Consider the following 14,676-nt stretch of genomic DNA (forward strand, 5'->3'; position numbering starts at 1 on the left):
GGTTTAAAGATAAAAATGATTGCTCACAACAGAGAAAATTAAAGTCCTGTCGCAGCCAGTAGACAGAGAGTTGGACTTGGTTTCGAGGGACCTAGAGTTCAAGGCTCAGCTCTGCCATAGATGCCTTATGTTGCTTTTGGGAAGACTAACTCTCAGCCTCATTTCTCCATCTACAAAATGGGGAAAACAGTAGTTAGGTCATAGGATCATTGTCAAAGGATGGGTTATACTGTGGGCAGACTTTTTCTTGCTTTCGAGTAGCTCACCATGGTGATACAGCTTGAGAATGTATAATCAGACATGTAACTGAAATATATACAATAATGCACACATAAATGAAGGGGAATCAGTGGTGGTGTAGTGGTTAGAGCATCGGATTAGGACCTGGGCAGGTTTGGATTCTAACTCTGCCATGCAAGCTCACTGGGTGACCTTGGGTAAATCACTCTCTCTCAGCCTAATCCACCTCACAGGGTTATTGCTGTAACTTGGATGAAACAAAGGAGGAGAGAATGATGTCGCAATCTGCTTTGAGTCCCAGTTGGGAGAAAAGTCAGGTATTTAAATATACAAATAAAATATAAATAATTGAAGTGGCCTATGAACATTGTCCCTACAAAATAAGAACTAAATATTGTCTTGCTGTACCAGACTAGGGAAATCCAGATACAGTATGCTCAAAATCTGAGCAGAATTATTTATGACTCTCAGGAGTGTTTCTGATCTAATACGGTAGTTATTTTGAAGATTCCCTTTGTGGTTTCAGTTTCCTATCTCTTTCAGTCACCCATATAAGGCATTATACAGACTAAACACATTAGATCATCTTGCTCTGTAGTGGATATTGATAGAAAGTGACTGTCCAGAGACTCGGGCAGAGATTTTTCATTCATTCCCAGCCCTACTATTCTCGGGCAACTCCTAAATACCTTAATTTTTTTGTTCATCTTCATGCAACATCTGTTAACTGAAATCTTGTGTTTTTCTCAGAGGAAACGGGAAGAAGCCAAACTCTTTTCTACCAATGTCTCCCCTATCCCCAAAGGCAAATGAAAGTGGACCTTCTGAACCTTTGCAATCAAACAAAATAGTCGCACCGACAGACTCTCATTTTACTTACAGATACAAGCAGCTGCAATCAACCTAACTGCTCCATAGGGTGGCTCACAGAATGGAAATATTGGTTGAACTATATAGTTAGCAAAAGTGATGGCTATAACAGCCTGAGTGGTTGGCTCAATAATGAGCAAGGAAGACCATAGTCTGATAAAGGCTATAAAGCCGCCAAACGCTTCCAGAATGTAGGCATAACTTGCTCCAGATTTAACAATGGATGTTCCCAGTTCAGCGTAACACAGTGCTCCAAACAATGAAAAGATCCCTCCAAGAGCCCAGAGGAGGAGTGCAAGTCCATAAGAAGCGCTGTACATCAGAACTCCCTTGGGGGACACAAATATTCCAGAACCAATCATGTTCCCAACTATTAAAGAAATGCCATTGAGCAAAGAGATTTCTTGTTTCATCTGCATTTTTTCTTTTTTGTTCTCTGTCACCAAGGCCAGTTCAGTCTTGGGCATGTTATTTTTGTTGCAACCTATTATCCAAGGGTCCGTCATCTTCAATTAATTATTACCTGGGAAAGAAGCAGAATGAGATAATGTTTTGTCTTTTTTTTGTAAAAAAATGCCATCACAAAGGACAGAAGACACAGACAATTGGTATCTCCTATATGGTATCTCCAAAAGAGCTTACTGCATGGTGGATATAGCCATACTTAAAGATAAGTCATCTGGGAAAGAAATAATACTGAGTAAGGTCTTTTAAAATATTTTTGTTCTATTTTCTGCTTAAGGTGATAGCTGTATGAGCAGTACTAGATAGACAGATAGACAGACAGATGATAGATAGATAGATAGATAGATAGATAGATAGATAGATAGATAGATAGATAGATAGATAGATAGACAGACAGACAGACAGACAGTCAGTCAGTCAGTCAGTCAGCCAGCCATCTGGGTAGCCCCTAGTCAGAGAATAAGTGGCAGTAGTGCTCTGTTTACCAAGCAGCCAAATACCACAAGCATCTTTTCCCCACTTATTCGATAATGTTCCATAATAACCAACGATGAACTTTTGAGGATGGCATACGGGGTTGCTATAAGTTGGCTGTGACTTGATGGCAATAAGTGGGGGCAGTCCCCCAATTAGACAAATGAGGTATATGGGTCACCGGGCAACCTAAGAACAAGGTCCCTCATCAATCACCAGATGGAGAGCTCATTCTGCGATTGTCTAGCACCTGCTATCAACCTTTCCCGCTTTTCATTCAATACAACACCACTCCCATTTGACTGGTTAGCAGGGCAGCATGAAAGACATCATTCCTTGGCTTCCTTGTTGGCAGAGCACTTTCCTCTCACACGGCAACTGGAAACAGTGGCATTGGTAGTTACAATGGAGAATAATGAATAGGGGGAACTGAGTCTTCATCTTGTGGTTAAGGCAGTGGACACAGAGTCCCCAAAACAGCCTCTCCCAATTTCCCCTCTCTTTAATAATATGACCCCCCAAGCTATTTAAGTAGGCATATTCACTGTCTGAAAGAACTGTGATCCCATGTACTAATTTCTTAACAGAAAAGCTGCAGGTCTGCAAAAGGGTGAGAACAGGAACCTCTTGGAGGGAGCTGCGCAGTAGATAAGGAATGTGTGACTGTTGTGAAATAACACACACAAGCTATTTTTACCACCCCAGCACCCTCAGATCATATGGGAACCAGGTAATAAAAACTTCCAATTATCTGCAGGGGAGAAAAATCCCCATTTATGGCTGTAGATTGAATTACCATTTGCTATACTGACAAAAAGAAATGCAAAATGTATTACTATTGATATCCTGACTGAATAGTCCCTAAAACCCCCTGGCATCATGGTTAGATGCCCACAATGGTTAGAAGCCCACTGGCTGGACAGCCCCCATTTCAGGATAGGTCAAGCAGTACTCTTCCAGAAACAGACAGAAAAGCTAAGTAAAGTCTGCAATAACCATTCTGTTTTTATAAGATAGATCAAGATGGGTAACCATGTTAGTCTGTGTGAAGCAGTAGAAAACAGCAAGAGTCCAGTAGCACCTTAAAGACTAACAAAATATGTGGCAGGGTATGAGCTTTCATGAGCTACTGCTCACTTTTTCTTACTCTTTTCTATTTTTGTAAGTTTCAGCTCTATTGCACCCATTTCTTTGCAGAGTAATGCCAGGGTAAAATCAGTGTTCAGAGAATTTAGTGAGTGCTTGATTTTGGTTCTTTTGCTAGTTTCTGTAATACCTGTAGCCTTGTTTTGCTAGGCATTCCAATTGCCTTTATGTTCTTAGGGATAGGAGTGTTTTCCAATCAAATAAAGATATATGTTTTTCATTTTAACTATCTCAAACTGTGCTTAAAATGCTCACCCATGGTCCTGGCTGTTCATTCATACAGAGGGCAAAGACCTAACCAAGCTAGAGGGTTAGCAGGCAGAGAAGAAGGGGATAATTACGCCATATGCCTGTACACCACCCATACAGCACCCCACTCACAGTGTGATGGGCCACTGTGAGGGATATATGATGTGGGGTGGGTAGTCTGGATGGTGGCAGCAAAGTTACTGTGATAGAAGGGTGAAAAGCTAGGGTTCCCTAAAAGTGGATTCATGCCTCTCACATGCTCAATGAATCCCTATCTTCTTGGAAGGTTGCCTTGGGAGGGGGCAGTATATCTGGATACAGATGGGACAAAGGGTTCTGAATCTCCAAAGAACTGCTCCCAGTAAAAGCAGAGGAAAAATCTGACATGGCACACTTCATGGATCTCCAAGTGTCATTTAAAGATAAGTATTAGGCTTGTTCGGAGCTGCGGTGGCTCAAGTGGTTAAGATGCTGAACTGCAGGCTGTGGAAGGTCAGTAGTTCAGCAGTTCAAGACCCGAGTTGCTGCATGACGGAGTGAGCTCCCGTCTCTAGTTCCAGCTCCTGCCAACCTAGCAGTTCGAAAGCAAGAAATTGCAAGTAGATAAATAGGTACCACTTTGGTGGGAAGGTAACAGCGTTCCGTGCGCCTTGGTGTTTAGTCATGCCGGCCACATGACCACGGACTGTTTCATTCTCCTTTCCCTGCATGATTTTGCATACTGAAGGTGTCTTCACCCAACCTTTATTAGCTGTGGAAGGGGAAAAAGACAGACACTCTTTTTTTTGGTCTTTTTCCCCCTTCCAAGGCCTGCAGGAAGGGTGTGGCTTTGGTAGGAAAAGCCATGCACCTATCAAAGAATTAAACCCCTTTTCTTCTCTTCATGCAACCCCCAATTAGAATTGGGTCCATGTACACTTTAAATTTACTCTTTGACAACACTGGACAACAAGATCAATGAAGATCTTGTCTGTTTTGATTCTTAGTCAATGTTATTGGATTATGGAGGCAGGGAGTTAACTGACAAAAAGGAAAAAGAATGTAAATAGTTATATTGGAAAGCAAAATCCTTCACAACATAACAACACATATATAAAACCATAACCTGTAACAACAGATTACATCAAGAGAAATTTAAAAGGTGTGTAAATATTCTAATTACCTTTTTTGGGACTGCAGTACCCACCAAATGAGGAAACAAATTCACAGGGCCAGACTAGTAGCCAGAAACATCCTACTCCAGGACAAACTAAAAAGAACCAACAACAGAACACCACTGGTAGTCACCTATAGTTCCCAGCTCAAACCAGTCCAACGTATCATCAGTGATCTACAGCCCATCCTAGAAAATGATGCTTCTCTCTCACAAGCCCTGGATGGAAGATCTCTCCTTGCCTACAGACAGCCCCCCAACCTCAAACAACGTCTCACTAACAACCATGAACCATCTAACGGAGTCACCAACACAGGAACCAGACCCTACAACAGACCCAGATGCCAACTCTGCCCACATATCTACCCAGAAAATATGATTGCAGGAACCAATGGCATCAACTACACAATCTCCGGCTCTTACAGCTGCTCACCCTCCAATGTGACATAAGCTCTCATGTGCCAACAATGCCCCTCTGCTCTGTACATAGGACAGACCAGCCAACCTCTACACAAAAGAATAAATGGACACAAATCTGACATCAAAAATGGCAAAATACAGAAACCAGTGGGAGAACACTTCAATCTACCAGGACATTACATCAAGGACTTAAAGGTCACCATAGGCCCCGGTCACATGGGCCAGATAACTTGGGCAAAATAAAGCAAAATAAAGCGTGGTAGCCCGATCACACGGTCCCCCAAGTCTCCGTGCTTCAGCTGTTAGCTGGTGATCACACGGCGATGCTGCAGTGTGGCAAAGAAGCAGTGCAGCGCGATCACACACGTGTTTCGCATTTGTGTGCATGCAAAGTTCTGCGAAGCAGCACTGCTTTCAGTTTCATGTTTGTGCGCATGCGCTTACGAAAAACATCCGGTTTGCGATGGGACGTGGATGGGTGCCAGATGCCACGGGATACTAGCACTCCTGTGATCAGACACCCGCTTGTACCGTGCGTTTTCCGGATACTAGTGCACTTTCCTTGGTACTTTTTAACTCCACATCTTCGGCGGGATGCCACGGGTGCGCTACACTTCCCAGATGTTGCGGTGTGGTCGCACCCCAAAACTCCGCCCAACATTCGTGCCTTTCACGTGGCAAATTCTTCGTGTGACCGGGGCCATAATTCAACAGAAACATTTCAAAACCAAAATCCAATGGGAAGCTGCTGAATTGGAATCTATATGTAAATTTGGCTCAGTCAGACTAGGATTGAATAGAGACTTTGGATGGTTATCTCATTACCAGAAGTAACTGCCTTTCAGGTATTTCATTCAGATTCATCAATAGAAGGAAGGGGTCACACCCAGCCTGGATTGCGCATTCTACTTTTTTCATTACATTTGCAACTGCTTTGCATTTACATGGCACTTTCTGCATCCTCTCCCCCCTCCCCTTATTGCCTATTTACCTCTGGCAAGTTTTTTCATACCCTTCATTGCATCTGATGAAGAGAGACGTGTTTCTTGAAAGCTTATGCTACAATAAAGTCTGTAAGTCTTAAAAGTGCTACTGGGCTTTATACTAATTACCTCTGTAGCTTATGTCGTAGCTCACAAAATCCCATCTAATTTAGCTGCTGTTGCAGCAGACTGAGCCACTGTTAGGGTTATACAAGCAGGGACCTGTGAGAATTGTGAGGGAGATGCCCACCCAACCTCTGCTTTGCTGCCATGGCATGTCCCCTCAGCCTGCCTGATGCCAGGTTAGCCCAGCTACCCAGGAGCTTTGTCTCAGTGGCTGACAAGAAGCCTCTTCCCCTGCCTGCCTGCACTGAGAGAAGAATTCTTTGCGTTTGTGCGGTCAACTGTTCTGTTTTGGGGGGCTTTAATTCCCCCTTTTTCGTTTTATTGATTTTTCTGTAAGCCTGGGGAGGGTCCCCCGCGTTTGCAGAATTATGTGTGAGTGTATCCCCAATTTGCAGATTTAAGAATCTGCAGATGGGGCACACGTCACTATTTGAATATATGATGATATAATTTAATTTATTTATTAATAGAATTAATTTATACAGCACTGATCAATTTACAAATGGCCAAGAAAGGATTCAACAGTTTAGGAGTTCCATGCAAGAGACATACCATCTTAAATACACACACACACAGAGAGAGAGAGAGAGAGAGAGAGAGAGAGAGAGAGAGAGAGAGAGAGAGACCAAAGGAGAACATGACACCATAGCATCTCGATACTAGATACCTGGGGCCAAAAGCAGATGTGATTTCACTTCAGTCTATAAAAGGTAAATTGCACAATTTGGACTCAGGCTGTGTCACTAATGACACCTGTGCTCCTCGCACTGTTATGAGCAGTTTTAAAGTGGAAAAGATAGCCTGTTCCTTTTCCTTTAGAATACTAGTAACAGCATGGGAAGCCTGGTACCAGTTAGCAAAATCAGGGGTGTGGGCTGTTAAAGGGTCCTATTCTGTGTAGCCTTGAACCACATCACAGATGCATGCATGCATCTACATCATGGCTGTTTTGGCCCTAATGATATTCTTACACTCCCACTCTCCGGTCCCAGTCACATGGAAGGATTTGATCCGCAAGAGGGACGGACTGGGGGTGCATCAAGTGGGTGCGATCACACCGCAACATCCAGGAAGCGGCGCGCACCCATCCCCGATCCGTCCCTTAGGCCCACAAACGCACATCAAAAAGGTACTAGCAAAACAGCAGTACCTACCGGATGATGCGGGCCAACGGAAGGCGTCTGGTCGGGGAAGCGCCGGTAGGCTGTTGCAGCTGGCGCCGTTCCCCATCCCGCACATGCGCACAACCGCACTACTGCTGCTTTGCTGTGCACCGTGTGATCGGCTGCCGGAGCACGGAGCTGCGGGGGCATGTCAGATCACGCTCCCGCGGTTCTTTTTGCTCCGGCTATGATTTGCCTCCCTTCGGCAGCGGATCATCTGGCTCGTCTGACTGGGACCTCCATTTCCCAAACAGTTAGATATTCCAGAGGTAGTGCTGTACCTGAGCTGGTTCCCTTTGTAGGAGAGCGAGCACTGGAGATGAATGGCATTTTGTAGCATTTGATTTATTTACCAATGTGCAAGTAGAACACAGGTGGAGGCATAGAGGCTCCCCAGCAAATCCACTACCCCAACCCATAGCAGTGTATATGTGCTCCTCTCTTTCTCTTCCAGCATCTAAGCTGTGCTTTCTTTACCCACGAAAAACATCCGCTCCCTTTCCTTCAGTGGGCTCTCTTCCGAGCCCTGACGTGCACTTGGCTAGACCCTTTCTCTGATCCGTAAGACCCACTGAGGAGATATTGACAATAAGTCATTACCATTCCTTTTGTCAAAGTATTCAAAACCCAAGCCTACAACACTATATAAACATGAAAAGCATGGTAATAAAACCAGCCAGATCCTTTTACCGAATTAGTCTTGCTCAACAAAATCCTTGAAAAGCCCAATGAAGTTGGTACTGAAATTGACATTTTTGCCTTGGTGAGCAGCAATGATAAAATGCAAATCCTTTGGATTCAGTACCAGCTTGAGGCCCACCTCTCTTTGTGTCTGTGGGCATTTACCTTTCAAATACAAACACAGCTATTGCCTAACAAAAGAGAAAATGTTTTATGGGGTCTGGTTTGAAATTTAAAACCCTCATTGTTCGCTGGTAATTATTGCCCTGACTTGGATGGCCCAGGGCTAGCCTGACCTTGTCGGATCTTTGAAGTTAAGCAGGGTCAGCCCTGGTCAGGGCTTGGATGGAAGACCACCAAGGAAGCCCACGGGTTGCCACAGGGCTGCAGCTTGTTGGTCCTTTCCACCCCCTTTAATTATTAATAGGAGGCTGAGCAATAATGGGTAACTCATATGGCTTAGGCATTACCTTACATGTCTTACTGGAAATTTGGCTTTGAAGACTTTGTTCCAAGGACACTGAAACAAAGTTAAAGTGTGTCTCTTGCCAGAAGGGCTTGGCAACTGGGGGGGGGGGGGTGACTCTAAGTTCCCCTGCTTCTAAAACTTACTTCTTATCACACAATATTCCTATAGGTTTTTAATATAGCTCTGCATTAAAGTGCCTCGTTCTCCCAGTCTATTATGGGTGCTACAAGTTCAGACATCACAAGGCATGTTTATTAACTGGTTCAGATTCCCAGAAGGGTAGCTGCATTTTTGTGCACCAAGAAGGTCCAGTGGCACCTAAAAAGATTTATTATGGCACAACTTTTTGTGGACTGGGGAACATTTCATAAGCTTTTTTCACAAAGACCAACAAAGGTTTATTCAACGTATGAGCTTTCGTGTGTATGCACACTTTTCCAGCTTTTTTTCATGTGCATTCACACTTTTTTCATGTGCATGCACATGAAGGCTCATACCTTGAATAACCCTTTGTTGGTCTTAAAGGTTCCACTTGACTCAAAATTGACTCCTGGGTAAGGTGGTTGAGAGAGTGGTGGCCAAATAACTCCAGGCCTTCCTGGATGATGCTTCCATCCTTGATCCTTTCCAGTCCGGCTTCTGTCCTGGCCATGGGATGGAGACAGCGCTGGTCGCCCTTACAGATGACCTCTGTAGACATCTGCATTGAAGCGGGTCAGTGCTGCTGCTGTTGTTAGAATTAACGGCAGCATTTGATATGGTCGGTTATGATCTTTTGACCCACCACCTCGCCAATGTAGGTGTTCAGGGGACTGCCTTGAAATGGTTCTCCTTTCTCCATGGTTGGGGACACAGGGTGGTGCTGGGTGAGAGGGTCTCCCTGTGGTACTTACTAGAATGTGGAGTGCCACAGGAGGCGATCCTCTCACCAATGTTATTTAACATCTATATGCACCCCCTTGCCCAGTTAGTCAGGAATTATGGGCTAGGTTGCCATCAGTATGCTGATGACACTCCGCTCTATCTGTCAATAGACAGTCACCTGTCCTCCATTCCTGGAAATCTGGCTGAGGCTTTGGACGCTGTGGCTGGATGGTTGCAGCAGAGACAATTGAAGCTAAATCCATCAAAGATGGAGGTCCTATACCTGGGTCATGGGGGTATGGAGGTGAGCAGCAGACTTCCCACACTGGAAGGGGCACCTTTGGTGCCAGCCCAGCCAGTGAAGAGCCTGAGAGTAACGCTGGATTCCTCCTTATCTATGGAGGCCCAGGTTGCTGCAGTGGCCAGATCTGCATTCTTCCATCTTAGGCAGATCAGGCTACTGAAGCCGTATTTCTCTCCCCAGGACTTAGCTACAGTGACCCATGCAATGGTCACTTCCAGGCTTGATTACTGCAGCTCGCTGTACGCAGCTGATCCGGATCTGAAGCTGATCCGGAAATTACAGCTGGTACAAAATGAGGTGGCGTGCCTGCTGACGTGTCGTCCTGTGTGGTCCGCCTAGCCTGAACCAGGGCCAGGGTTTTTTCTGCCCTGGCCCCCACCTGGTGCAACATGCTCCCTACTGAGATCAGGGCCCTGCGGGATCTTATTCAATTCTGCAGGGCCTGCAAGATGGAGCTGTTCTGCCAGGCTTTTGGCTGAGGCAGTGGGCATCCACACATGCCCCCCCCCCGAGGTTGCTGTCTCCCACCCACTAATAACCAGTCATACCTATCTACACCAATGGGCCGGACTCTCCCTACAGCAAGCTATGATTATTGATTTTATATGCTTATAATGTGTTTTAAAATTATATTGTATTTATGTAAATGTTGTAACCCGCCCTGAGCCCATTTACGGGATGGGCATGATATAAATGTGAATGAATGAATGAATAAATAAATACATTTGTTCTACTGCTTCAGACCAACATGGCTGCCCACCTGGATCTATTTTCACAAAGGGGAAAAAAATGGGAATTTTTTTTTGGGCCCTAAAAATACTGATGCACTGATCCCATTCAGTAGATATCTGTGCTAAAATAAAGTTTGTACTGACATCTCTGTTCTCACACAGTCTTGTCTTCGGATTTCATCCTGATGCCCTTTGAAATCAAAGATAATTCAGTGATTGACTTTTATAATGAGGTCTGAACTTTACACTCTTGACACAAAATGTGTGAAAGGGCATTATTTCATTGCTCATATCTTGGCATGAGTAGTTCTAAGGGTCAGTGCTTCCTTACAGGAGGAATGCAAACAAATGCAGGAGGCTAATTTGAATGAGTAACTAGATCATTTTACAGCATAACCTCATTTGCCCTTGGTTCTTGGAGATCACTTAGACTCATTTATCACAGTCAGAAGTTCAGAGTCACAGGACCTCTGATACTACATGTTCTAACGCAGAAAAAGAATACAGGCAATTGGAAAATCTGGACTGAGGACCAGATAATAGAAAATCTGCATGTTGAACAAGGTGTGGTAATTCTACTAACCCTGAACAATAGTGAGTCCATTATTAAAGAAACTATTCTTGGAACCCACAGGACTTAAACAATGGGTGGACTGTAATTTGCATTTGGGGGAGGAATGGTACTCAAGTGTGTGGTTGCAACTGAATTATATTTGTTGGTGGATTTAGTTGATGGATTAAATAGATTGTCTGGATCCTTTTCAGTCTAGTTTCCAAACTGACTATGGGACAGAGACACCCTTGGTCTCCCTGGTATCACTACCTTCAGTGGGGGAGTGTAACCCCATCTAGAACCCAGCAAAGGTCATTCTCAGGAGGCTGAACAAATTTGGGTGTCAAAACCAAACCAGACACAAAACTGAAATGGATATAGATGAGCTGTATCTCCCAAGCTAGTTTAGTGACAGCATTGCTGCTTTAATACTTCTCAGATTTTCCTGAGGAAGCTCAATGTGAAATGCACAGGGGTTATTATTATATTGGAATACAATTGTTTTCCCACTACACCATTGTTTTTTGCTTTGTCTCTCTCCTCTCTCCCAAAAAATCCTGCTTCAAGCACCTGGACCTAAAAGGGGAGAGTTGCAAGTAGTCTTTGGGCTATAGCACATGACTACTCCATTCCATGCACTATACCAGAATTATCAGGCTATAAGAGCAGTAAAGCGTCTGATCCCATTCTGAGATTGAGTTGCAGAGGCCATGGTATCCAAATGAGAGTGGATCTTACCAAAAAGTTGCATCATATCAGACGTGCCAGAAAGCAGAATAGTATTCAGTTCTGTTGCAGAAGCCTGACTATATGATACCATGTGACCATATGACAACGATTGCCATACTAAAAGGAGTGTCATATGATCATCTCATATAACAGAAATGAATCCCAGTACTCGCTAGTAGGCATCTCTGATATGGTGCATCCACTCTAACCTTCCACACATAACTGGAAATGGTATGATCATCTTGCATTGACTTTACTGGATAAAAAGTAAGATGTCAGTTGAGCACAGTAATTTTTTTTCCTTAACTTTTTCAGGCTGTTGTGGGAAATGTTATAAATACCGGTCTTCAACAAGACCCGTGGTTTGACTTTTGTAACACCCCCCCCCCCAAGTATTTCAGTGTGAGGGCCCCCCCCCTCCATGTTATGGGAGCCGCAGGACGTGTTGGTAGCTGATGTTTTCCTGCTCTCACTGACTGTTCCTCCCCCCCCCCACAGACACAGTCCCTAGAGTGTTTATTGCTGACCTAAGAGGGCTAAGAATTCTAGGCTTCTAAGTAAACAGTGAAGGTGGGAGTGGTGGGTTGGCTATTAGCGACTTTTCCTACATATAGAATGCTAGAGCCAAAGAAAAAGGAATTCCTCATAATTTTGTAAAGATTTACGATTTGAAATTATCCAGCACTGGCTTCGTAAGACTGGGCTGCATCCAAATGGAGGGAATGTTCCATTCTGCAGTCATTGCTTCTGCAAATGCAGAGGCATCAATATTGGTAACAGAGTATCCACATGGAAGGCAGTAGTAAACTAGCTTGGACAAAGCATGCTGAGGATGGGGAAAACCTGGTTATGGAATGAGTCCTCAAAACAGGCAAAGGCAGAGAAAAACGTCTATATTAAAGCGGCCTTTGTGATTTTGACTTAGGCCTGGTTCATACATGCAAAAGAATGAGATCACAGGACTCTGAGCTGACAAAATGGACTGCTTCATTTCAGTGTGCAAATGGTAAATTACAAAATCCTTCAAATACAACACCAACATGGCATGCAGAGTGTGGGATTACAGTTCTCTTCATGGTATTCTACTTTTCTATTTGGAGTAGCATTCAAAACTGGCACCTTCACTTGTTGCCTGAAGCTATACTACCAATTCTTTCACCTCAGGATTACCACCACACCTTTCCCACCTCCTTTAGTTGCATGTGTTAGGGAACAGAGTTGTGTAACAGTCATGATGTTTTGCTTCCTCTTTATCATGATTCAGTATGGTTAATTAAATGATGACTGTATTTACAAATCTGAATTTGAAGATTATAATGGTTAGGGTTTTCGATTAGGATAGCAGGAGACGTAGGTTCAAATTCCCACTCCATCCTGAGGCTCCCTGTGTGACTTTCTCTAAGCTTTACTTACCTCACAAGATGGTTTACAGTTGGCGGAAGGGAGGATAAAATTGTGTAGATAATATGGAATAATTTAGCTTGGGGTGGGAGGAAAAGCTCATAATAGTTGACTGGTGAATGTCTGTGGAAAATATAAAACCAATCCCAGAGCAGTTGTGTTAGTTTACAGCAGGTGAAGTAACCAAGAATCTTGAGGCACCCTAAAAACTAACTGATGCATTGTGGTATAAGTTTAGGCTGGCTCACAGATCTCAGTGCCCAAACCTATGCTACAATAAAAATGTTAGTTTTTAAAGGTACAAGATTCTTTTTTTTTTTAAACCAGCCACTGAGCAAATGGTGCCAGCTACAGCACTGAAAATTCAGTCATGCTTGTATCAAGCTTCAAAACATAGCTGTTGAGCATGACCAAATGCAAGCTGTAAATGAAGTGTTTATTATGTGAGCGCTTGCCAAACCAAGAGCAAGCCAAATATACAAAACAAGGCTCAGCGTCACAAAAAATAACCCCCACCAGACATCACACCGAGCAAAACAAATATGTTTCCCCAATTTCAGTAGAAGTGAACAGTGCTTCTTATCCTGTATAAAAGAGCATTCCTCTTTGAAAATTGTGGGTGATTTCCCACAAGTGCTGCTCCGCGCTCACTCTTCTCTTTGGCCCAATGGTACGTGTCAATTTCACACAAGCTGCTGCGCGACCGCATTTTGCCCCGCAGCTTCGTGCGATTTTCCCCGTGTCTACTCAATCCTGTTTTTTGAGGATTGAGTAGACACGGGGAAAATCGCACAAAGCTGCGGGGCAAAATGCGGCCACGCAGCAGCTTGTGTGAAATTGACACGTACCATCGGGGCAAAAGGGAGGAGTGAGCGCGGATCGTTAGCTGTTACTGCTCACAATATTCACAGTTTCTATTTATTTAAACATATTTTAAAATAACACACAGTCTGCCCTTAAAATGACCAGTCCCCAGGTCATCTCACTTAAGAATATCAATAGGAGAACACTATCATTAGTCTACAATAAAGGGGGGAAATTGAAGAGAGGAGGTTGAGGCTTACCCGTGTATAACCGATGTCCTGCTTCATTTAGCATAAGGCAGCAGTAACTTCAGGAACAGAACAGTGACCTCAGGGACTAAGCAATCAAGCAGCTGTGTGATGGGAGGTGGTAAGTGATACGACTATGAATGGCCCCTTCTCTCTGTGTGCTGCTATTTGTGTCCCCATAGCAGAAAAAATAAAATCAACAAGAGGAGCGAACTATTTTTCAGCCGAACAACTCAAGTTTACTAATGAATAAAACTGTCGGGGCTCAAGCCAGTATTCCTAGAAATGAACTCAATTTGCAGCATGCGAAGAAATTCTCTAGTTGTTTGAGGGTTGAGTTCTCTAAAATGTGTTTTGGAATCACCTTTGATGTTAGTGCAATGCAGTTTCTGACTGAAGTGGTCACAATGGGAGATTTTAGAGTGTACTAACAGAAAGCAACCCATTTTCAGAGCAGTGAATAGAATGATGGTTGCAGTCATGTGCTCACCATGTGACTACAAGGCTCAGAGAGAAACAAATAATTTCATGAGTCACTTATGCAGACCCGAATTAGCCAAGCTGGAAAGTCAACTTGGATCGCCAGCTCTGGGTGAAGAAATT

General features: G+C 43.8%; 1 protein-coding gene across 2 annotated transcripts in view; it reads right to left on the minus strand.

Moving 5' to 3' along the window:
* Positions 1–14,154, minus strand: part of LOC107121845 (Y+L amino acid transporter 2-like) — a 39,199-nt gene extending 25,045 nt beyond the window's left edge. The window contains exons 1-3 of one of the 2 annotated variants that reach the window (XM_015424848.1): positions 14,086–14,154; positions 13,034–13,144; positions 1,121–1,633 (exon numbers count right to left, since the gene is read on the minus strand). In XM_015424848.1, coding sequence (XP_015280334.1) covers positions 1,121–1,616 — 496 coding nt within the window. In that variant the 5' untranslated portion in view covers positions 1,617–1,633; positions 13,034–13,144; positions 14,086–14,154. The remainder of the gene's footprint in view (positions 1–1,120; positions 1,634–13,033; positions 13,145–14,085) is intronic. The other variant, XM_015424847.1, reaches the window with a different exon arrangement.
* Between the last annotated feature and the right edge of the window lie 522 nt (positions 14,155–14,676).

Source organism: Gekko japonicus, unplaced genomic scaffold (genome assembly GCF_001447785.1).
Source record: "Gekko japonicus isolate JY-2015 unplaced genomic scaffold, Gekko_japonicus_V1.1 scaffold1168, whole genome shotgun sequence".
NCBI classification, from domain to species: Eukaryota; Metazoa; Chordata; class Lepidosauria; order Squamata; family Gekkonidae; genus Gekko; species Gekko japonicus.